This window comes from Eptatretus burgeri, chromosome 7, assembly GCF_056783735.1.
Source record: "Eptatretus burgeri isolate ZD-2024b chromosome 7, Ebu_testis_v1, whole genome shotgun sequence".
Lineage (NCBI taxonomy): Eukaryota > Metazoa > Chordata > Myxini > Myxiniformes > Myxinidae > Eptatretus > Eptatretus burgeri.
The window spans coordinates 94,317,837-94,343,509 of record NC_140967.1 but is presented as its reverse complement, the minus strand read 5'-3'; the positions used below and the strand labels follow the sequence as shown (position 1 = coordinate 94,343,509).

The window sequence follows — 25,673 nt, the reverse complement described above, 5'->3', positions numbered from 1 at the left end:
TCAGTTTCTCAGTACTGACCACAGGCTTGTTGTAGCAACTCTGAAGTTTCAGGTTGAATCCAGGAGAATGGTACCATCCCAGCCTCGGCTGAATGTTGGCAAGCTCAAGGATGAGAGGATAGCTGAGGAGTTTGTAAACAGGCTGATTGGTGATTTGGGGGGTCTGGGTGCTTTGGCGAATCCTGAAGAGTTGTGGAGTGTCTTCAACGCTCCCATCATTCATGTTGCCTGTGGATGTCTTGGAACTCACCGGAGGGTGAGGAAGAATTTTGTTTCTCAATTGGCAATGGATATCATTGACAAGAGTGGCAGAGCTGAGCTGTTCAGGGAGTTGAGGCATAAAACTGTACATGCACTAAGGGTGGGCAAGGAGGCCTATGTGCGAAGAATCTGTGAGGGGGTAGAGCATCACTTGTGGTCAGGTGATTCTCATTCTGCTTACAGTGCAATTTGACCATTGTGTTCCTCTAAGCCATGCATTCATGTCCTGCAGTTAGAGCAGAGGGTGGTGGGCTCTTAACAGACGAGTCTGAAGTGATGGCCTGCTGGGCTGGTTACTTTGAGTGGCTGCACCGGCTGACCCACCACCTGTTGAGGTGGATGTCAGAGGTGTCACTATTCCTATTGCTGACCATCCAATCAACCGTGATCCACCTTCGTTTGTGGAAACACAGGCTGAGGTGAACCGGTTGAAATGGAGTAAAGCTCCTGAAATCTGTGGCGTCCATGCTGAACTTCTCAAAGCTGGTGGAAATGCTGTACTCGTGTCGTTGCATGCAGTTCTGTTCTCTGTTTCGAACACAGGCATCATTGCAACTGACTGGAAGAGGGGCCTTGTTGTCCCTCTCTGGAAAGGGAAGGTTGATAGCCAGGACTGCAACAACTACCGAGGGGTGAAGCTGCTCTCAGTGCGAGGCAAGGTTCACTCTCGGATAATTTCTTTCAGATAATTTCTCTCAGATAATAATAAATTTTCTCGGATAATTCTTAATAAGGTTTGCCACTACCTGGTTGAGCACCAGCACCCAGAACAGTCAAGCTTTACACCAAAGAGTTCAACGATTGACCGTATCCTTGCTCTTCGAGTCCTCACCGAATGCAGATGAGAGTATCAGCAGGGGCTGCTTGCAGCTTATGTGGATCTCTGCAAAGTGTTCGACTCAGTCAATTGGGATTCCCTCTGGAGGATTTTTCGTCTTCATGGGGTGCCACCAAAACTGATCACTCTGATGTCTGAACTATACTGTGCTATTGAGAGTGCTGTGATATTTGGTGGCTCCATGCCTGACTTATTTCCAGTTGTTACTGGAGTTCATTAGGGGTGTGTACTGACCCCCACACTTTTCAGCGCTTATATGGACTGGATTCTGTGGAGGATATTGGAGAGATCAAGGTGCGGTGCATCGTTTGGGAATGTCAAGATCTCTGACTTTGATTTTGCAGATGATGCAGTTATCTTTGCAGAGACTCTGGATATCCTTTTGGGGCCCCTCGAGGCACTGAATTAGGAGTTAGAGCCACTGGGATTACGGGTTTCCTGGGTCAAAACTAAGATCCAGGCTTTCAGTGACATATTGGATGCTGCTGTCTTGTCTGTACCTGTTTGTGGTGAGGAAGTTGAGGTTACGGAGGATTCACCTACCTTGGCAGTGATATACCTTTCTCCGCTGGCTGTGAGCCAGTGGTCAATAGATGTCTGGGTTGGGCCTGTGGAGTCATGGATTCACTGGACCATGGGGTGTGGTGCTGTCGCTTCCTGTGCAAGAGGAGAAAAGTCTGAGCCTTCAGGTCTTTGGCGCTTCCAGTGTTGCTCTGCAGATATGAGATTTGGACTCTGACCAGGGATCTGAGGCAGAGATTTAACTCCTTCAGTGCCAGGTCTCTTCAGAGAATCCCTGTCTATCCCTGGTCAGACTTTGTGTCCAACAAGCTGTTGCTGAGAGAGATTCAGATGAAATTAGTTCCCTGTATAGTCTGTGAGCATCAGATGTGGCTGTGTGGACATGTGGCTCGTTTTTCTGACGCTGATCCTGCTCACCGCATTCTTTCAGTGAGGGAGCCTTGTAAGGGATGAGGCAAATGGGCCAACCATGTGCCTTGTGGTTGCAGCAGGTTTATCGGCATCTCAATAATATGGGGATGGGCCGGGCATCTGCCTGGGGGATGGCGAGACGGAGGCCCATGGAGTACCGGTGAAAAGTGGGCGCAGCGACGCGCTGCTCCGGCGCATGCTCCCCGACCTGACCTGACCTGACTTGCCTATTGATGACGAGCACTGAGAAAGCTTCATGAAATGCTGTAGAGTGCATTCGCTGTACTTCTTGTCATCACTCGTATCCAGGCACGCCTTGCACTCGAGTGAGGTGGCAAGTCATTGCACATCAAAATTTCACAGAACTAGCAATAGATATGCATTTTATATAGTTATACAACCCTTGGATTAGTTGTGCAGATTCTATGTAAACTTCATACTTTGTACACAAATATTTTCCTTATGTGTGTGATTGTATGACAAATGGTGAAAGCAAAATACAATGATGGTTTTATTTTTTGTTTCCTTCCACAATTTTTGACTTTGCATCAACGCAACTATCATCTGCTTCCTTGTCCCACACGCCAAGCTCTGAACTGATGGTAGATTGTTTTATAAGATGGCTTAGAAGCAAAACGATTGTGACACGGTGAGCAATCCAACAAATATATATATGATCCAACAAAAAATCCAATATGTTTAAGAATACATAATGGATACCACTATAAATTTTCAAAAAGACTGCAGTCAGACTTGGCATCTTCGATGATGATGGGATAGTTACTATCAAGGTTTGAGTGTTTATAGTATATATATATATATATATATATATATATATATATATATATATATATATATATATATATATATATATATATATATATATATATATACCAGTGTACTGGGCCGGTGTATACCCCGGTTGAAATAGGTTTACCATATCCCTGTGTCGTCAGAGGCGACCAGGGTTGCGTCAGGAAGGGCATCCGGCATAAAACATGTGCCAAATCACTATGCGGATCATAACGAATGATCCGCTGTGGCGACCCCTTAACGGGAGCAGCCGAAAGAAGAAGAAGATATACATATATATATATATATATATATATATATATATATATATATATATATATTAGGGTACTTCATAATAGGGAGTAAAAAAATATAAGTATGAATATTCATGCTCCCTGGGTGTGCCTTTGTTCCATTTGACAGTAGAAACATACACACCAAATATGAAGCAGATTGGAGGATATTTAGGGGTTCCTCAAGTTGGCACAATATTGTTGAAATTTGCCAAACTGTAACTGACAACTTGCCGTCGAATATGCACAACGCAGTACACCTCACAATTAATATGGTTGTTTGATATTTTCAAAAACCACAGCAGTCATATAGGATGAAAGAATAGTTTTTCCAAGGAGACCAAGATGAGCTTTTTGACATTGCAGTGCAAAATGCCCTCACCATAATGAACATAATTGTGCCAACTTGAGGAACCCCTAAATATGGAATTTTGTTCATTTTTGACCTATAAGTTCTTATGGGGTATTGGAACAAAGGCAAAATCAGGGAGCAGCAAAAATCAAACTTTCATTTTTTTGGAACACATATATATATATATATATATATATATATATATATATATATATATATATATATATGTATATATATATATATATGTATATATATATGTCATGTGTTTTGTTTAGATTTTTGTTTTGTTATATGTAATATGTGTACAGACTTACCACTGATGATCAAAAGTATTTCTCAACCTCACCCATTCTTTAAGGACGGAGGAGGAGAGAGGGTGGGGATTGATATATATATATATATATATATATATATATATATATATATATATATATATATATATATATATATATATATATATACATTGTTGCGGCCATGGGTACCGAGACGCCAGCTTGTCACTCGGGGATTAATCCCCGGTTGTCCTCGGTAGAGCCGGACCTGGGTCCACCGCTCACAATTAACGTTGCAGTACGGTGGGTTGTTTTAGAACCACGAACGCCACCCAGTCACACGAGTTCCAGTGTCCACTGTCTAATTATTCCATTTAACTAGAGGTCACGTGGTTACCTGAGCGGGGAGCGTGCCCTTGGCAAAGCACCAATGTTATATCGATTAGATTTTAATTCGGGCGGCCAAGCGTTTTAACCGCTGGTGCATGCTGATGATTTTTGGTCAAATCTGTGGTAATTACCTCCCAGCCTATCGAGGTTCGGACAATGCTCGACCAATGGAAGGAAAGGACAAACACGGACAGTTTGGAAATGACAATTTATTAACAATACAATAAATAAATAAAAACTTTTTATTTGCTGAGGTAAATAAAGAATGAATTTCAAAGCAAAATCAGCGCTGTTCAGACACCCACACGCGCACCACACGCTCGCTTGCCCAAGCACTGAGAAGGATGAATTGTCTCAGCGCAATTCAGACACCCACACGCGCACTACACGCTCGCTTGCCCAAGCACTGGGAAGGACGAATTGTTTCGTTGTTGGTGCTGGTCAGACACCCACTTCTTGCTCGCTTCTCAAGCTTACTTCTCGTTCTCTTCTCCCTCCCTGGCTTTCTTTCGCCCCGCTTTTTCTCGCCTCTCTCGCCCTTTGCTTTTTCCTCTCTCTTTTCGCTTTTTCTTATTCATCTTTTGCTTTTTCTCCTAACAGAATGTACCTCCCGTTCATTTTCTATCTTCGAGCCGTGTTTGCGGGTGCAGTCCGCCCCAAACTCACCCCGCCCCACTGGCGCACGGTTACCATGACGACCCGTGCGCTCTCAAAAAAATGTGGGCGTCGGAGCTCACGAAAGATTGTTCCTGAGGAAGAATGGGTGTGGGCTTCAGAGCTCGTGAAAGAAATGTGTGTAAACGTGTCTGTCTTAAAGAGAAAAGCTTCCCATAAGAGAGAGGATCTATCCTTTACCCTTCTCAATGCATCAGATTTAAGATCCCATTAGACATTGGGATGGGGCTAATCGGAACATGCATTTCAGGAAATAACTGTCTGAGGACCTGGATGTGTGGATGCATTCATCAGATCGGATTCTGAAATCCGTAACTATATATATATGTATATGTATATGTATATGTATATGTATATGTATATGTATATGTATATATATATATATATATATATATATATATATATATATATATATATATATATGTATATATGTATATATGTATATATGTATATATGTATATACTGAAACGCAAAAGAAACTTCCCACTTGTTTGAAATGTAATAAAATTGTAACAGTTAAAAATAAAACAAACCAACAATTGCAAATTGAAACATTGGCATTTTATTGATGACAGGTCAAGTTTTTGACCAAGATACACCATCTCATAAATTTGTTCTACAGTACAGAACAGCACAGGGTGCAATGCAGGCCTTGCATTTTCAAAATCGGACGGGGCTGATAAATAGGCCTCGTCATGTGGGGTGAGGGGGCTGATTTTTGCCCACGGGGCTGATTTTAAAATTGCTTCAAAATCTTGTGAATTAGTTTTTGTAAATTGTTTTAACATGTAGTCCAAATTGACCAATGTCCGTACAAACTGAACTGCCAAAGAATCTGAATAAACTGAGCCTAATCCTAACTATGTAATTTCAAAATGTACCTGAAATAGCCCTTCTTGGGGCCAAACACAAAGTTCTGAGAAACAGAACTTTCTGCTCAAGCACAGCACTTTCCCACAATCCTTTTCATTAAAAAGTATTAAAACTAAGTGGTCTTTGTTGTTGTGTATTATTACCTGTAATGACAAATGTTCTGACAATTTGCATGAATGATGTGCCGGTACAATACATTACATGTATGCCATTGAACTGGGACCATTCAAGTATTACGTGCACAAGTCCAACCCATTTCTCCCCCTGGATTTGCCTACTGTGTTCAACATATACATGGGGATAAATCTTGACTTTTCACTGCCATTACCTTGTCATGCAGGTTGTACTTGAATGTCCACACCTGGATCCACCAGTAACATCGTAATAATGTCAAAAGATTTATTCTCGTAACAAATTTAAAACTTTATTCGCTGCAAAGCTGAATGACCAAAAAAAAAAATCTGAACAGTCGCAAATTTAATGAGTTTATTGATGCATTTCTGTCTCAACAAAACTAATTTATCTGCAAGTATCTTCAGTCCAATAACATAACAGATACATGTGTTCAGTACATTCTGCCAAATACTAATTAACTTTAGTAGGTTTAGTATTGATGTAAATCTTCAGGCAGAAACCCCCAAAAGTCACTATCATCAGATGCATCAGATAATTGTGAAAGAGATTCATCCCCTGAGCTATCTGAAGAAACACAACAGTATTCTCATCATCTGTGGAGATGGCTTCAACCATGTCATTGTCCGTTTCTCGCCTCCAAAAGGAGACCAATGGTGTTAAACAAAGGTGTTTTGTTTTGCCATACAGGTAATCTTAGCTTTTTTTTTCTTTAAAAAAATTTTTTATTTTTATTTTTAACAGCTTAATTTTACGGGGCCGATAAAAAGACCCCCTGAAAATCGACCACCGGGCCGATCACGGGGGCGAGGCCGATCGCCCCCGTCAAAATGCAAGCCATGCAATGTCAGTCCCCTTTCAATAGCGTGTGTGGCCACCATTTGGATACAGGCAGTGCATCGTCGGCGCATACTGCCTACCAGTCTTGGGATGGATTGCTGCTGGATTCTGTCCCACTCAGTCCTCAATGTCTGAAGCCATCTGACTTAGAACCATCTGCCTGTCCTGTCTTGAAGTGGTGACTCTTGGCCTCCCTGATCGAGCTCTGTCATCTGCAGAGTTGTGGAGGGTGTCTCTGTCCACCAGGGCCGATATCGTCTGGTGTGAACAGCCAAGGCAACGTGCCACTTCACGGTAGCTCAATCTGCCTTGCAGTATGCCCAAGGCACACGGCCGTTGATCCCTTGACAATCGTGGCATGTTGATTGAAATGCCCATTTTGCACTGGCCTTTTTAAAGCCAATATCAAGACATCACGTGCAGCTCATTAAAATCATCCCGTACCCCTTGGCTAATCACTGACAGTCAAAACTGCTGTTCAACAGCTGTGCTATGAAGTGACCATTGAAGGTTCAAGTGACCATCCGTGACCGTTTCGTCTGACAGTGAGGACACTATTGTCCACAAATAAGTTCACACATTTACTACACACAGTGTTATTGTTGATATTTGAATGTTTAAAAGGTGGTAAGTTTCTTTTGCGTTTCAGTATGTATATATATATATACTTACATATGTATATATATACTTACATATGTATGTATATACATACCTATATATACTGTAGATTGAGATGTGCAGTGAGCCTGGATTTTGGGAGTTTCACAAGAAGAGGGTTACTGTTGGACATTATGCACACTGTCTACACTCAATCTGTCACAGCCATGCCATTCATTCAAACTTAAACATAGTTTGAATGAATGGTGTGGCTATGACAAAAATATGTACCATGTTGTTTTTTTTAATCATGACTGAAAAGCTAAAATGTTGATCGATGTATGTCGGCTTCCGACCAGTTAGCATACTCGGATCAACGTTCCATTGTTTGACTTCAACACCAATCCAGATTAACACCAGCCTTCATTAAGACCAGTTTTCCATCAGTACTCTCTTCATCAAGAATGTGCTATCTGCTTGATGGTTCATTAGCCAGCATTATGTGGTAACACCACATGTTCTGTGTTTTGAAGTTTATTATTTTTGTGCAAATATGGATTTTTTTCTTTCTTCCATCATTTTTTTTTTTCCAGCCTGAAAGCAAATTTGGATATTTCCCAAGGAATGCCATTAGAGTTGGAAGAAGTTTTGTTGACAAAGAGGTGATGTTGCCAACACAGGTACAGTGATTTAATCATTTTGGGAATGTTTGCCTTGCATAGTATCATCAAAAAGGACTTGCATGCGAGATCGGACGACTTGGCGAAACCTGTGCTATTTTAACTTATCGTGCGTGTACACAAACAACTCATCTTTCACTGGAGTTTAATGCAAGTTACCAGACTTACCCAATTACACACTGTGTTCAATACTATTCTGTTGTGTGACATTCAGGTTACAGATTTTGAATGTGACGATAATGAGGAAGAAATTTATAATGGCAGTGAAGATGCCTCTGCTCTTGAGAAGTCTTTGCTTCCTTCAAGAAGTTTTGAGAAGGTGGACATTGAGCAAACTGGAGCGTTGACAACAGATTCAAGAGGGATTTTGAATGTTGAGCTGGATGATGCTATTGAGGATAACAATCACATTGTATCTGAAGATCTTGTAACTGCCAAAGATTCTCATGAAATTTGCATACCAGACCCAAACGATTTGGGATATCCAAGCATTGATTTTAAAAACCAAAGACAGAGTTTTTATGCAGCAAAGAAAAGTCTTTTGCACAAAGAAATTGATCAAAGTAGCCAAGAAGTGGACAAAGAAGTTTATCAAAGTAACCAGGAATTTTTGCTTGATGTGAAGGAAATTATTTTTTCAGCTGAAGAGAATGAGGCAATTAACCAGGAAGGCCATGCTCACCAGAAAAGCAGCAACATGTTTGATTCCAAGACTGTAGTGTTCGAGGAATATCAACATCATCCATCACAGTTGGACAAACAGGTTTCACAAATTGTTCCCAGGAATGAAAAAGGGAAGAATTTTGTTGAAAATTTCAGTGAACAGAGGAGACATTGTGCTTCATGGGATGCACTTGCTGGAACTGATGGTGAGTATTATTATCCGCACACATTTTGAAAAACAAATGAGGGGGAAATTGCAATTGACTGTCCATCCGTCTTATCACCTCCGAAACGATTGGGCAGAAATTCACCATACTTGGTCGTTATGATCACCACATAGCACAAAGGTGCAAGAGCAGTGTTATTTCCGGCCCCGCCCTCTCGGGTAGAGTGAAAAGGTCAGACACCAAAAATGCAATTATGGGCACATTTTGAAACTTTTTTTTTTTAATGAAACTTTCTATATGCAGTTGACATTGGGGGACGCTTGAAATATGCTGCGATTATTTTTTTGTGTGTGTTGGAAGTGACCCCAGGTTCATTCCCCAGGGGTTGGGAACTTAGGGGCGCAGAGGTCAAAACAGGGAAATCATTTTTAACTCGAAATTTGATGTTGGGACATTCAATGGTGGAACTTTCTGCCATCTTTCAACTTTGTTTTCAGTGGAAAACGTGGTTATTTGTGATGGCACGTCATCAAATTAACTCAAGTTATTTTATGGATATGCATGTCTTTTACTCTTGCTGCATATCCATGTAGAAAAAATAAACACTGTCTGTTCCATTGTCTCACATTTCCTATCTTCTTCTTCTTACTCTCTCTTCCTCTCTCTTCCTCTCTCTTCCTCTCTCTTCCTCTCTCTTCCTCTCTCTCTTCCTCTCTCTTCCTCTCTCTTCCTCTCTCTTCCTCTCTCTCTCTCTGTCGTCGTCCCCCCCCCACTTCATGGACCATCACCTAAATTTTAGGCATCTATCTATAATTCCAGCAGTGTGTGTGTGTGTGTGTGTGTGTGTGTGTGTGTGTGTGTGTGTGTGTGTGTGTGTGTGTGTGTGTGTGTGTGTGTGTGTGTGTGTGTCTGTGACCGCTGTTTCTCGACAACCACTGGTCCGATCTAATTGGAACTTGCCAGGTATATTGCTGGGGCCCTGAGGATGTGCCTTTTCAAGGTTTGATATTAATCGGACAAGTGCTTCCTGTAGTGTCGTGGCAGAGGTGCGAACAGGCAGACACGAGCCGGAGGGAAACACAACTCCGCTTTATTGCCTCGAGCGAGAGGGTGGGCGTAGGATGCCCGTAGCTCCGCTTTATTACGCACTCGATGCACTCTACAGGCACACGACCTACAAGACACTACTAATGATACCACATGCTGCTGACACTACTGGTGCTACAAGTCCCTAGTGGGCGAGTCGGGACATATGAAGCCACAACCACGTGACCACCACCATGCTCGGGGTGACTCGGGGCTCCGCCCATACAATACATGCTCCGCCCATACACCACACTTCCCAAGTTATGGCCATTTATTTACCAAACCAATGACAAGACACGTTGTTGCGTGGCCGATGGGGAAGGGAAGCTCAGCCGCGTTCCCATTACGGGTTATAACGTACGGGCTTCTAGAGAGTGATGACTTCGTGTATTCTAATAATTTCTCGATTTCTTATGCGCATTTATAGATAAACACAATGCCACAAGTTATGATCGTTTTCATATGAGACGGTGTATAAATTTCAGTAACATCAGAGTGCTGGTATGCTCCAAACCAGGAAGTAATTTTTTTTCTCTCTTCTCTTCTCTTTTTGTTTTTCCTTGCGATGACATTGCGAAAAGGCAAAATACGTTTACGCTAATTGAATAATTGGCCATTAAAACCTAATTTGCGAATCATCGTAACTGATATGCAAACTTCCGCACCACGCACGTACGGGCACGCGAGAGCGAAGAAACGGCCTGTGTGGTTGTTGTTTGTTGCTCGCGGTTGGAATATTTATTTATTTATTTTTATTTTTATTTTTTTTTACGGGCAGGTACTAGTCCATACTATAATTCATGGACCGGTGTTTGTGTGTTTGTCGTGCAACTCCTACAGTTCTGGGCAAATTACTTCCAGACTTGCTACATAGGATCAGAATGATTCCAATTAAGGTATAGGGTGTTTATATCTTTGCCGGTGGTCTTGGGGAGAGGTGGGGGGGGATGGGTGGACGCAAATTCTCCATGTAAATGTGTATGTACTGTGTTGCGCCACCTGGAGTATTCCTGTCCCCACGTTTTCCAGTGCAGTGAGATGTTTTGCATTACACGACGAGGTATTCAATGATATCGTGGTGATGTTATATTTCGAACCTTTTGAAAACAGCGGTGACGTCATTGGGAACAAGTGGCGGTTAGTTTTATCTGTTTGGGCGGTGCTTAGAGATCATGGCGATTGAGGGGGGAAAGGCCGTGCTATGATGACTTTCAAATAAAAGCTGTGATTAAACCATCACCGTTTACAAGGAGAATCATTACTGGATGCAACAGATGCCTTTTGATTTTCACAACAGGAGGTGTTTTGAATTTCGATGTTTGCAGCGTCCACTCTAGGTTTGGTCTCCTCCTGTGTCAAAGTTCTGGATAGTATAGGTGGTGAGCAATATGAGGTAATTAATGAATCTATATTCTTTGTTTATTCTTTTTTTCTCTGTTTGAAAATTGTTCATTAGCATAGGCAGTGAATGAGAGAATCTATATTCTTTCTTTGATATTTTTGTTGTTGTTGGTGCAAGTTGCTCATTAGTATAGGCGGTGAACAAGAGAAGGTTAAAAAAAACTTTTTGCCTCCACAGAGCTGTTAGTTGCCTATACACTGCCCAAATAAAGGTATGTGTGGGAAGAATGTGTTGCATGCTTGGAACAAGATTGCTCATTGGGTGGGTAATCTGATAGTAAATAACAATTCTGTTGACGGCATCTCAACTCACTCCTTTTATTCCACTCGGTCCACTCGAAAGTCAACATTTCTCAAAGCTTTTGCCTTGCTAGATGACGTCATGACGTTCTGGTGGGCATTGCTCTCGTGGGATTTCTTGTTGTTTGCATTCATTCTGTTCATCACGGGATTGTTGTTGTGACATGGTTTCGTAGCCTATAAAATCCCATACAATGACACCACTCACCCTTGATATATTGATTCACTAATTCTTATGAAAGGAGGATGAATGTTTTAAACCCTTTTTCTTTGCAGTTGCCTATAGTCATGAATGTCAAGTTTTGGGTTTGGTTTCAAACCTTCCCAAGCCAGTGCTGCGGTTGGATTTTTGGATCATCTTGGCCGTGACTTGGCTGCAAAGTTATCTATTACCTGTAAGTAATATACACATGTGAGAAACATTGGTCGTTTGCACAATTTAAGTGTTTGTATTTATCATGTCTATAATCTTTTATTTTCAGGCATCTGATGAAGTTTCGACTTTCTCAGCACAACCAAACAAAGCCGTTCCTGGAACGTTTCTGAAAGCATTTGCTTGCTTGTTTCCATTCATCTTCGTTTTGCTTTTCATCCGGAAGTTGATTCGATTTGTGAGTTAAAAAAACAATAAATAAATAAACGAAAACAACCTTTCGGCGATTGCACATTTGCTTGACTGCCGTTAATCGAGCCAAAATGTTTTGTTGTTGTTGCACAACAAATTCTGACTATATTTTGCTTTTTCATCAATGTTTTGATTTTGTTTTTTTGTTTTGCTTTTCCTTTTGAAAAACCTAGGTGCGGAACAAAAATGCATTGGGTATGTACCATCGTTTGAACAAACTTTTCCTCCCCCATCCCCCCATTAGTCCATTGAACATTCCAGTTTGTTCAGTGTTGTTTGTTTTTGTTCAAACAAGTTGTTTGTTCCCGCTTGATTCGCTGTGTTTTGTTTTGTGCTCCAGCGCACGAATCGAAGATCATTATTTTGATAAGAAATGTATTGAACTTGAAGCATACCTGCATTGAAGATATTGTACATTGCAAAACCAAGGTACAGTGCCTTTGTACTGTTTGCTTCTCTTCCAGAGAGCATTGTTCATGTGGTTTAACATTGATTTTTTTAATTTTATTTTATTTTTACGCTGCACGTGTCGTGCAAAGCAGGGTTAAGCCATTGATTCATTCTCTCTGCCTGTCGCTGTGGTCGAGGAACTACTTGATTGCAATTGAATTTTATATTCTGAACACTGTAGCACACAAATCGGAACCAGAACCTGCAGTTTAGTGTTACTTTGGTTCTGAATTTGGCAAATTGTACGGAATCTCGTCCCGCGAGAGTGCGCATCTGCAGATCGGAGTGTGGTAATTGCTTCAGTTTGTCAAGCAGTCAAACAAAATTGAACATCATTGCAAACAAGAAACTTAGTTTTAGGGACGTCATAAAGGACACAAACAGGCACAAATAACTAATTTAACGAGTGAAATAAGGTGGTGTAAAAGGGTGCATCAATGGCGGTAAACTTCTGATGCAATGTGTTTTTTTTTTGTTGTTATATTTTTTTCTACAGCCTTTTAAACTTTTATTTTTAATTGAATTATATATTTGATCACTGTAGAATGCAAAACTCCTTGTCTGCACTTCCAGAAACCTTCAGTTTAGCAGTACTTGGGCAAAATTGTATTCTGCATCAACCAATCAAATGGGTGGGGAAACTTTGAGATTATTTTTTGTTCTTCTTTTTCCAATGTCACATGTCCTTTTTATCAAGACTGTGGGGTAAGGTGTTTTATGAACTATTTAGTTCCTGAAGTTTTAGTTTTCTCTTTTCACCTTGGCAGCTTGAATTGATGGAAAAGGCTTTGCAGGAAGCACTGATTCGTGAGGAAGCAAAAGGGAGTGACATCACTGATAGAAAGGTAAAAGTTTAAAATCCATTGGTGAATTTGAAATGTTAAAGTTAAATACCATGCACCACTATTACGAGGGGAGTGGGGGGGAGGGGAGGGAGAGAGGAGGGCCACCTTCTTGGTACGTCTCTCCTTTTCCACAAAAGCAACTTTAAAGCGTTATAGGATGTCGCAGGTCCTGTCTATTATTTTGACTTGTTGATTTTTCAATAAGATATTAAAATGATTTATTTATATGAAAGTGCCAGCTGAACTACCCAGCATTGCCTTGGGAAATTCAATGAATTATGTATTTAAATATTTCCTGCATAACAAATTGGGGAATGTTGGCCTTATGGTTTCGTATGAATTGCCAATCTTGGCTGTCGCAAAATGTGCTTGGACTTGTATTGAAATGCTTCACCTTCTAGGGGTACCCAACAAGCTAAACTTGCACATTGATCTACAACCCAAGCCTGTGTCTGCTCTTGAGTCTCAAGTGACCTGTAGACTGTCATTTTCATTGCATTTGATTTGTTTCTGCCCATCAGGGGTCTTTCTTTTTTGGTGAAATTGGGCAGTATTTATAATGCAAGGAAGGTAGGTTAAGATATTTCTAAACAGAAATGTTCCCTTGAAAGTTGATTCCAAGTCAGAATCAAAAATGTTTTGAATATAATAAAATTAATATAATATAATAAAATAAATAAAAGTAGAGTAATTTTTTTGTTTTTTTGTTTTTTGTGTATACTGTTGTGGCTCCTATGAGAACTAAGACACAGAGAACATACAACAAGAGGGGCAGCAGAGGGAAGGACAAAAAAACAGTGTGGAACAGAGACACGTGGAGATCTGTGGAAGGGAGAGGGATGGGGTGGGGTACACAAGGTAAACAAGATGGACACTACAAGGACTTTCACGTCCTTTCACGACAGAGACTTTCAGGAAAGAAAGTAGGGAATTTGAAGAAGGTGTGTTTGGGGTGGATTAGCAGGGGTAGAAAAAATCATGGTTTTGGATGGGGGAAGATAAGAGATGGTGGTGAACACCTGTTTTGAAGACCTGGAGGGAAGAGTGGGATTGAAGCGATTTGATGTTGGAAGTGATGATGGGTTCCATAACCTTGCTGCTGATGATTGGGAGAAGGCTGATTGGTCTGTGTTTTCAGGGATCTGTTTTTGCACCTTTTTTATGCAGAGCGGTAATGTTTGCTGATTTCCAAGGAGATTGCAGATGACCTTGAGCAAATAAGAGGGTGAATAGAACAGAGAGAGTGTGAGCAAGAGCAGCAGAGCAGGTTTTTAGGACACGTGGGCTGATACCATCTGGATTGGTTGCAGAATCTTGAGTCAAGGTTTGACAGCAAGCTCTCCACCTTGTCAGGAGAAAAGGAGTCCAGGAACAGCTGGGCGCGACTGGATAAGGTGGGTACAGAAGGCGATGGGTTTGGGACACAATATTTAGAAGCAAACACGGAGTTGAGGCAGTCAGCCTTTTCACGTGCAGTGTCAGCTGTGCAGCCATTTGTGGTAAGGGAGGGGATGGAGGGGGAGCATACACCAGAAACAGACTTGATTAGATGCCACCAGGATTTTGAGGGGAGAGACAGGTTTGAGAGTTCAGACTTGAAATTGGAAAGATGTTGTTTCCTGGCTCTCCTCAGGGTAGACACACACTTTTTCGAGCTTTGTGGAAAGAAATGAGATTGTCTTCACTTGGATTAACCTTTCATAAGGCGAAGGCAAGTTCTTTCAGGACAACTGCCTCGCCACAAGCTTCAGTGTACCATGGACGGGAGGAAGGGTAGGACAACTGAAGACGAGATGGGATAAATCTGTACACGAGAGAGAGCAAGTTTCTTTTAAATATTTCCCATGACGAGTTGGTTATCGGAGGAAGTAGAGATGGGAGACCAGTCTAGAAGTTTAATGGCTGCTTGGAGACCCCTGCCAGTCGGCCTGAGTAAAATGCCAGACTCGACGGCACTGAGGTGGTTCTCCAATAACAGCCAGAAGGATGTCCACTTTGACAATCAGATGAACCGATTGTAGTTGAGGAAGAACAGCAGATATTTTCAGGTAAATGGGTCAAAATCAGATCCAGAAGAGATGGAGTACCGTTGGTTGAGATCCGGGTCAGGAAGTTGACAGATTGAGTCAGTCCCAATGAGTCACAGAAGTCTTTTGCCAAAGTGCCATGGCAGTTGAGAGAGGTACCCACACCAAGCCAACTAGCATGATGACAATTGGAGTCACCACATATGAGGAAGAGAGAGTTGGATGAGAGGATAGAAGTTGGTCCATGTTTTCAGAGAGCGAGATGTAAATGGAGTCATCACTGTTTGGTGGATGATACAACACACATATAAACATGAGGTGGGAGTGGAGCGAGGCCGTAGCCAGAGATATTCCTGAGGGTTTGGTGGAGAGAGGACAGTGCATGGTGAGTGAGGAATAGAGTTGTTGATGAGGAGAGCAACTCCGTCACCAGTGCGAGGCTCACGTCTGTCCTACCAGAGGAGGGAGTAACCATGGAGAGATACTAGGGAGTCAGCGACGTCATGAAGGAGGAAAGTTTCTGTTGTCGTAGAATTTTGTTGTCTTAACCGACTCGGTGTAAATCCTATTACTCAATTTGCAATTCACAAATAATCCACTGTCCACAAGGAAAAGTACATTTCATCAAGGAACATTTATTTTGCGGTACCACGGAGTCCAAAACGCTGAGATGTAAACATCCACAATGATTTGCACTAAACTAAGCTTACATTTTCTGACATATATATATATATATATATATATATATATATATATATATATATATATATATATATATATATATATATATATATATATATATATATATATATATATGCTAAGGTGTGAGTGGAGGGGTTTGGGAGAACAAAGAGAGAGCATGATGACCTACAGCTGGCCTTGGTGAGAATCAAACAAAATACTAAGAAGCAGACAGGGAAGGGGAGTAGAGGATAGGTGGGAGATAAAACATCAGGTTATAGGTATTAGTAAGAATGTGATTATATACTTTTTGAATACAAAGAAATGAATATAAAGAATTGTGTATATAAAAAGGCAGTGAGTACATGGGTAAAAACCAGTGAGTACAGTAAAAGAAAAGGCAACTTGTTTAAAAAGGAATATTCACCATCAACACCCCCTTTGTTGCCTCCAAGGCAACACAACTCAAGGTTAACGGTTTTGTCACGTGGAAATCCATTTTCCGCGCACGAGTGTGCCCATTTTCCCGGGCATTCACCCTCCCAGCACACATCGCAGGGCTCAGTCCCTTACAGCATTTCCTGTCCCTCAGAGCAGGTGGCTTCAGGTGGTTGTACAGCTTTTGGGCTGGTATGAGGCTCCAGTAGGCCCTTAGGCCGATACAGTAGAAGGTTACCACTTTGGGCTGCACAGCTTATTTCAACGCACCTATGCGGGGTTTCGAGAACAGAGCAGATGAGTACAGTGGAAGGACAATTCCGTAAACATTGAACACACTCATTGCGTTGACTCATGGATTTCCATCTTCAAGTCCAATCTCATTAGAGTCGTAGGACTCGACTTCAAAATCAGAATAAGAAGGTGGCAGTTGAACCACCATTGCTTTTGTAGTCACATTCCTCTTTAAACAAGAAACAATCAATGTAGGCAATGTTGTTGTGGTGCATCTAACAAGCACGACGATAATGACAATCCATAATAACCCCACAGAGATCCAGTGTAACAGGGTAGTTCCCCATCCGCCGAAAATCCCTTCAAACCAGGAATAAAGTCCATCCTTCGTAAAATAATTGTGAAATTTAGCTACTTCTTGCTTAATCTTGTCAGCTATGTTTGTGATTTGCTCTGAGTTATTGTGGATATAGGTGCAACGTTCAGAGTTGATCACAGCACACGTCCCTCCTTGAGCCACGAGGATGAGATCAAGGGCAACCCGGTTTTGCATTGCGACCGCGCGCAGGGCGACCACCTCCGAGTTGATACCAACCATGCCCAGGTCAGTTTTATTTGCAAGCGACTCGAGCGAAGCGGCTGACTCTGCCAGCCCCACAGACGTTTGCCCTACCCCGTAGTGAGGAATGAGAATCATGAAGAACAATTCAGTTGATGTAAAACTCCGTTTACCCCGTTTCAAATGCTCAAAAGGTGACCTATTTAGCAGGCGCATGTGCGGCACAATGAATGACAAGTAACATTATCCGGTCCAGTTAACTAGAAGCCATGGATAGGCTCTGTTCCCACACACAAAATAGGTATTATTTAAAGCCACTTGTAGCCCCATCATGTGAGTTTTTATAGACATAGTTACTGCATTCAGATTTTCCTAACATTCTTTCTCCCCATGCCTCTTACACCAAGCATTGATTCAGTTTTCCCGTCGCCTGTTCGACCACAAAATATGGAGGTATATTGCTCAAATTAAAACTTGGCCAAAACCAGTTACTGAAGTTCCGTTGCTGCAGGCAATTTCCATTCCTATCAGTAACAATGTGGTCATTGGTGTTATTATCCTGTTCATCCCATTCCTTCCACTTAGCCCAGTACCCACACCACTCACTCAGATCAAATGGTATTGCCAACAGAGGTATTCCAGTAACTGCTGAATGAGGTATCTTAGTGCAGACCCAGCAATTAGTTTTATTAAAAGCCTTAGTGTGATTATGAGAAAGAGCCAGATAAGTATTTATTCCATGTAGTGAACCCTTATCTACTTCCACTCTGCCCGTTAAGCTTCTCCGGTTTCTGGGTGCTATGTGGTTAGTTCGGTGGGCTGTGTGACAGGCACTTGGCCGGGGAACATGCAAATGGCGATGATCACGAATAGTACTTATCAGCCTCACAGACCATGTCCAGATTGTACAACCTGCAGCCAGTCGTATAAGTAACCCTGCAATAAAAAGAATCATCAAAATGATCAGGACGCCACGTTCTCCTCGGGCTCCTTCTGCTTGCAGTGCCAGCAGTGCCAGCACGCCAGCTTGCAGTGTGTGGCGTGAATCCATGTTGCTCTCCCTTTACACTTCACGGCTGTGTGGGTAGTTCGCAGTATCAGGAACGGCCCGCACCACTGTGCTTGAAGAGAGTTCTTTCTTTTGTAAATCCTCACATAAACCAGGTCTCCGGGCTTGAAGTTGTGGTGAGCAGATGTGGCAGGCTCAGGCAAGGCTTGCTTCACCTGCGCATGGAAGGTCCTCACAGCATGATTCAGAGACACACAGAGCGCTCGCAATGTGTCGTCCATTTGCTGCACGTTCATTTCTCTTACAGTTAATGGAGGTGAGTGCGGTAGTCTCATAGGTCTTCCCATGAGAATCTCATGCGGAGAAAAGCCAGTTTTTCGATTTGCGGTAGATCTCATAGTCATGAGGGCAATGGGCAGTGCATCTGGCCATTTCAATCCAGTCTGTTCACAAATCTTGGCCAGTTTATTCTTTAGAAATCCATTCTGCCTCTCAACTGCCCCTGCGGATGGGGGATAATGAGGACAGTTGAGGTGTTGCTTGATTGCAAAACCCGACATATCTCCTTCACTTCCTCGGCTGTAAAATGAGTTCCCTGATCGCTAGAGATCCTACAGGGTATCCCAAACTGACAGACAAAATTCTTCATCAACAGCTTAACCACTGTAATGGCATCTGCTCTTCTACATGAATGGCCCAAACGGACCTGGATGGCCGCCTGGGGCCATTTGTATCCCCCTGGTAGGATTATGCTCTTGGCAAACATGACAGGTCCAACAATACTGTTCTGCAATTGGACTAAAACCTGGGGGCAAACCATTGCTTCCCAATAGAAGCACACATCCCCCCTTTGCTGGTATACCCGGCCCCATGCGTCACCCGTGCGAGCCAGGGTAGCAGAGCTTTTGGTGCCACCACTCGCCCATCAGGTGATCTCCATAGTTTGGATCCATTCTCAAATTCACATCGAGCCATTATCCACAAATCCCTTTCCCTCGCCCTAACGGCTGCTTGTAAGGTGTTCACGTCGTCAAGGGTTGGCGTTGCCGCTGGTGCTAATACACATTGTGATACCAATAGAGCATCAGTGGCAGCAGCGGTCTTGGCAGCTACATCTGCCCTCGCATTCCCCCGTGAGACATCATCAGATCCTCCTGTGTGGGCATCACATTTAACCACTGCAATTTGGTGAGGCAGAAGTATCGCCTCCAGCAGGTTCGCAATCCATGTTCCAATTTTTACCCGTGCACCTGATGATGTTATAAACCTCCTTTCGTGCCAGAGGGCTCCGAATTCATGTACAATGACAAAGGCATAGCCGGAATCAGTGTAAATTGTCATTATTTGGCCTTATGCTAGGCAGCTCTGCTTGCTGCATGGAGCAGTTCGCAGCCAATCTTCCCTTTTCGATTACTTCGTGATCAGAGCAAACTGCATAGCCTGTTAATAGCAATCCATCTGCTGCTGATGACGACGAACCGTCGACATATAGAATTAACTCAGAATTTTGGATTGGAGTGTCTCTCAAATCAGGACGCGGCAAACACGTATGTACGATCACCTCCTTCCAATTGTGAGGATCTCCATCCAGTTCTACCGGCAGCAAACTAGCAGGATTCAATGGCGGGCACCTTTTAATCGTAATGTTCGGTGGAGTTGTGAGTGAGAGGGTGATGTGTTATGTTTTTGTTTTTAACAGCACAGCGGTGACAGTGTGCGGCACCATGAGAATCAAAGCGTGTCCCGCGACGTGTGGTTCGGTTGCCTGCACTGCGAGCGAAGCGGCTGCCACTGCTCTTAAACAGTATGGGAATCCTTGCGCTACCGGATCCAATTTAGTACTGCAATAGGTGACAGGCCGTAACTTATTTCCGTGCTCCTGAGCCAGCACCGATTGTGCAAAGCCCCGACTCTCATTTGCGTACAAATGGAAAGGTTTTTCATAGTTCGGTATACCCAAAGCAGGAGCAGAGGACAGAGCTTGCTTTTATGTTACAAAAGCCTCGTCTGCTTCTTGCGTCCATGTCAGCGGATTGGGCGTGCTCGCCGAACCAATTTCCAGCAGGGGGTGCACTAAGGCCGCATAGTCAGGTATCCACTGCCTACAATACCCTTCTCATCCTGAGAAAAGACCTCATCTGTTTAGCGGTAGTTGGCTTGGGCAGTTTCAATGTTGCAGATATACACTCCGTGGAGATACGTCTGGTATCTCCCTTCAAAATGTTTCCCAAATATTTTACCTCCTCCTGGCAAAACTGCAATTTGGCTCTTGGTGCTTTGTGCCCCTTCCTTGCTAAGGCTCCCAACAGCGTCAAAGTATCTTGTTCACACGCTTCCTTTGACGCTGAACAGATGAGCAGATCATCAACATATTGGATCAATGTTGATCCGCTGGGAAAAAGTACGTTATCTAGGTCGTCTTTCAATGCTCGAGAAAACAAAGTAGTGCTCTCAGTGTATCCTTGTGGAAGCACAGTCCAAGTATATTGTCTTCCTTTATACATGAACGCAAAAAGGAATTGTGCCTCAGGGGCTATCGGTATACTATAAAAAGCAGAACAAAGATCCACGGCAGTATAATGGGTAGTATTACTTGGGATACTTGCTGGAATGGTAGCTGGATTTTGGACGACGGGGAAGGCCAGGATCACAGTGTCATTCACTGCCCTCAGGTCCTGTACAAACCTCCACGTCGACTTTCTGGGTTTTCGCATGGGTAAGATCGGTGTATTACATTGGCTGACTGTGGGAGTAATTGTTCCTTGCTTCAATAGCGTTTCCACTATGGGAGCTATCCCTGCTTCCGCTTCTGGATGCAATGGGTATTGGGTTTTGCGAGGCAGCTTCTTTGATAGACTGTATCTATATTGATCTTTACTGGGTGCATGCTTCTAATGTGCCCCACGTCGTTAGCATGTGTTGCCCACAGACAAGTCGGGACCTGCTCTAGAAGTTCAGGTAATTTCTCTGACCGCCTTGTTTCTGAGAGATCAACCATCTCGAACACGGCCTTCACAGTCCCCCCACACTGTGACCAACAATATCCATCTGTCCCGATCTTCCATAGTCGTTTTCCTTGGCTAGACCTTACCAAGGTCGCTCCCTTTGCTTTCTTTAGACTGGTTACCATGTGCCCTATGTCCGTTGTTTGGTAACCTCTCGCAATCGCTGAGGTAACGTGGTGTAACACTGGACTGTTGATTCCACAGTTCCAATTGCTCCTGCGTCGGATGCACCTCCAGGCCAATACCTTGCTTCCCAATCCACATTGTCCCCAATTTTATGTCAAAACTCTGGTGTGATTTTGAAATCGTTTCCCTCGCATAGACGTTATCTTTTCCTTTAACATCACAATCTGCAATGCAATGTAATCGAGTCTGCACCCTATCCGTGTCAATGTGATGCTGACTCACCCAGTCGCACACCTCCGGTACGCTCCTCTTCAAATTGGATACGCACACCTGCAAATGGTTAGATGCTTCACCATCCATCACAGTCCACCGGTATACAAGATTCTCTGTATTTTCCTGCAATAGATTCAGCATAGTTATATGCGATTCGTGAGGCATCTCCAAATACACTCCCTCGGGGGTACATTTCACTGTACAGTTCAGCTTACATAATAGATCTCTTCCCAACAGATTAATTGGCGTGTCAGTAGACATCAAAAATACATGTTGCGCCAACAAAGGTCCAATCTCTATCCGTAGTTGTTCAGACAGTGAGATCGCCATGGCAACACCTGATACTCCTTCAACCTTTCCTTGTTCTCGCGATAAAGGTGCGTTTGGAAAGTCACTTTTCCTGATCGCAGATTTTGTTGCCCCTGTGTCCACCAGGAAAGGAATCTCTCGGCCTTCGATTGTCAGTCAGTCTCGGTTCATCATGTGGTTTTGGAGTCGGCAACGGTAATTCAGATGAGGTCCCTCCCGTTCTCAGTCATAGAATGAACGGGTTATGGGGCGGAGGTGGTGGAAATGAAGCGGCTTGCTCGGCCTGTGTTCCCTTGTGTTTCAAGTTGCTTGTGTTTCAAGTTGCTTTTTTTCAAGTTTCCAAGTTGCAGCTTGTGTTTCAAGTTGCTCAGCCTGTGTTCCCCATCCCTCCTGCTGATGGGAATTTGCACCTCGGTCGGTCTCTGTTTGTTTGCATCGGTCGCTTCTCTCCTGCCGGTCTGTTCGTACCATAAGTCGGACCATTCCTGCCGCTCTGGTACTCCCTTGCCCAGTGACCTGTTTGCCCACATGCATGACGGACCTCTTTGCGCAGGTCTCGGTGTTGTGGTCGGCCACGGTTACTGCTCTGCCCGCGGTAGTGTGCATTTTACCTCACATTTCTCCCACTTGGCCATTCTCCTTGCCCGTTTACTTGGGCTGGCATCAGTTTAGCCTCCGTCTCAGCATGACGCTGTTCCATCAATGAACTGCAATGGGTCACATAGGGCAACAAATCCTTCGCATCTTTTGATTCCCAGCCGATACACACTCGCTTGACCTCGTTCTGAAATTTTGCTGCCAACCCGCTGATAAAGGCATGTGCGAACGGGACGCCTTCTTCATCTTTTAATCCAGAGTGACGCTGATACACAATCCGTAACCGTTCTAGGTAATCCAATGGATCTTCGGATGAGCGTTGTTTACATGCTTGTATTTTCCCCCAATCTGTTTTGAGTAGTGCTACCACTGTCACTCTCTCAATGAGCTTTTTGACATGTTCTATGATCTCATCTTTGGTTCCGGGCGCTTCACTTGGCCATCCCGCGATTTGTTTCAATTGTCTGAGTAACTCCTCGGGCACAATCAATTTCAACAAAATATTCATGTCCACATAAGTCGGTTGATGGCATTCCACAATCACACGCAACTCTCATTGAAACTTTTGTGGATCCTCCCATGTCTTCGGCATCTCATTGGCAATGGCCCTTAACTCGGAACCCCATGGCCGATATATTGCTTGCACGCCTCCGGCCCCTGGGTAATCTCGCAATGGGAACGTACCTAACGGTGCCTCCTCATCTTCTTCCTTCGCAGCCTCCAACATGGCCTTTCTGGATCGGGTCTGCACTCCGACCCTGTCACAAAGAGGAGCCCTCTCTTGTCGTTGTGTCGCAGCAGGTTTCCTCTCCACGCTCTCCGTAATCTCCTCTTTTGGTACTCCTCCTGTGGTACTTTTGGTACTCCTTTTGGTACTCCCCGTTGATGCTCTTCCTGCCCTGTACCACCATCTCCCTCTGCGCCCGCTGTGCCTGGTTCTTCGTCCTCGAGCGGCGGCGCCATTGGAACTATGTCTGGAATAGGGTCGGGCCACCTTACTGACTCCTCTCCATCATCCTCGAACTTGACAGGGGTAGCTCGCTGTTTTCTCTTTGATTTATTTTCAAGTCTAACGGGCATCTGCATGGTCACCTGGTCCAGCTGACCCTTCAGGTTTAACAGCCGCGTCTTTTCGACCCTGTCCTGACAATCCTCCATCCAATCCATGTACGCTCCCCAATATACGTGCCTCGAGGCCTTTTTTCCCTTTCCTTTTTCCTCCAGAACCTTCCTCAGGTGATTCAAACAATCCCGATCAAAAGTACCACTCTCAGGAAAAGGCAATTTACATAGTCCAAACGCACCAATTTGCAACATCTCTCACAGAATCAGGTCCGTATTTACCAAACATATATCTCGCGCATGTCCCTCTGCGTGGCCTGGGGCAGGTTGCTTCGGTATACCCAATCTCATCACTCTGTCCAACAGCATTTCCCATCCTGCAAACCGTTACCAGGTCACAAATACCATGAAATATGCACTTCAATATCACGATACTACAACAAATGCTGGCCAGCATTGTGATAAAGCAACTCTATCGTACTGTTAGTTCGAACCACATAACCTCAATCCACATAACACATAACAATCACATAATGATAAATCAACGATCATGATCAATGATCGACAACCACATAACAATCACACTTTGTCGCACATCGAGCTGGGTCTCGAACCCCTCTCTTTGCGGAGGTGGGACTCCAGCCCCCCTCCCTTCTGGCCAGAGGGGATTGGCCTTTTCCCCTCTACCTGCTGTACCAAGTACAGCACAGTGAGCAGAGTACCGAACTCGCTCAAGGTTCGGCGGAGACTGGGACTCCCCATGAAGAGATCCCTGATCTCTGTTCAGCCCCGAAGGCTGAAGCGGTCTCGAACCGCAGGATCCCCTCAGGCCTATCAATAAAAATTCTCTGACATGGACTTTCCTTTGTCGATGTACGTTACCCGCTTAGAACAGGCCCGCTGTCAGGGATGGGGGCGAACGCTCTCTGCTTACCTTCTAGTCTGCGATGCTCAAGCGTTTGCCGTCCCTCCAGACCATGGCCTGCCTCCAGGGATTTAGTACATCCGAGCCACGGCACCAAATTGTCGTAGAATTTTGTTGTCTTAACCGACTCGGTGTAAATCCTATTACTCAATTTGCAATACACAAATAATCCACTGTCCACAAGGAAAAGTACATTTCGTCAAAGAACATTTATTTCTCGGTACCACGGAGTCCAAAACACTGAGATGTAAACATCCACAATGATTTGCACTCAACTAAGCTTACATTTCCTGATAAATATATGCTTTGGGAGGAGTGGAGCGGTCTGGGAGAACAAAGAGAGAGCATGATGACCTACAGCTGGCCTTGGTGAGAATCAAACAAAATACTAAGAAGCAGACAGGGAAGGGGAGTAGAGGATAGGTTGGAGATAAAACATTAGGTTATAGGTCTTCGTAAGAATGTGATTATATAATTTTTGAATACAAAGAAATGAATATAAGGAATTGTGTATATAAAAAGGCAGTGAGTACATGGGTAAAAACCAGTTAGTACAGTAAAAGAAAAGCCAACTTGTTTAAAAAGGAATATTCACCATCACTGTCAAACAGATTATGTCTGCTTTGTCAGTGGCAACCTGTATGGAAAGTTCTGTCAGGTATGAGCGAAGGCCCCGGACGTTTGAGGTCCAAACTGTTAAGGAATAGGGAGGGGAGGGGGTGGGTAGGATGAGGAAGGAGGGTGGAGGTAAGGAGAGTTGTTGAAAGAGTGTGGGGGGTTGCAGAAGAGCTCGGAGAGAGGGTTGGATGAGGAGAAAAGGCTCGGTGGTGATGGGTTGAGGTACAGTGTGGATGAATTTAGAGAGGGGCAGAGGGCAGTTGAAGATTGGAGGATGTGGAGTGATGAAATGGAAGAAAGAGGGTGGAGGAAGGAGGCAGCTTTGTGGATGTGAGGGGGGGAAAC

General features: G+C 43.6%; 1 protein-coding gene across 5 annotated transcripts in view; it reads left to right on the top strand.

Annotated features, from left to right (window-relative positions):
- Nucleotides 1-25,673, top strand: part of LOC147023827 (uncharacterized) — a 146,788-nt gene that overhangs the window by 19,667 nt on the left and 101,448 nt on the right. For all 5 annotated transcript variants that reach the window (XM_085889671.1, XM_085889669.1, XM_085889670.1 and 2 more), the window contains 7 exons: nucleotides 7,842-7,928; nucleotides 8,143-8,797; nucleotides 11,822-11,940; nucleotides 12,028-12,156; nucleotides 12,344-12,365; nucleotides 12,511-12,599; nucleotides 13,388-13,465. In XM_085889671.1, coding sequence (XP_085745797.1) covers nucleotides 7,914-7,928; nucleotides 8,143-8,797; nucleotides 11,822-11,940; nucleotides 12,028-12,156; nucleotides 12,344-12,365; nucleotides 12,511-12,599; nucleotides 13,388-13,465 — 1,107 coding nt within the window. In that variant the 5' untranslated portion in view covers nucleotides 7,842-7,913. The remainder of the gene's footprint in view (nucleotides 1-7,841; nucleotides 7,929-8,142; nucleotides 8,798-11,821; nucleotides 11,941-12,027; nucleotides 12,157-12,343; nucleotides 12,366-12,510; nucleotides 12,600-13,387; nucleotides 13,466-25,673) is intronic.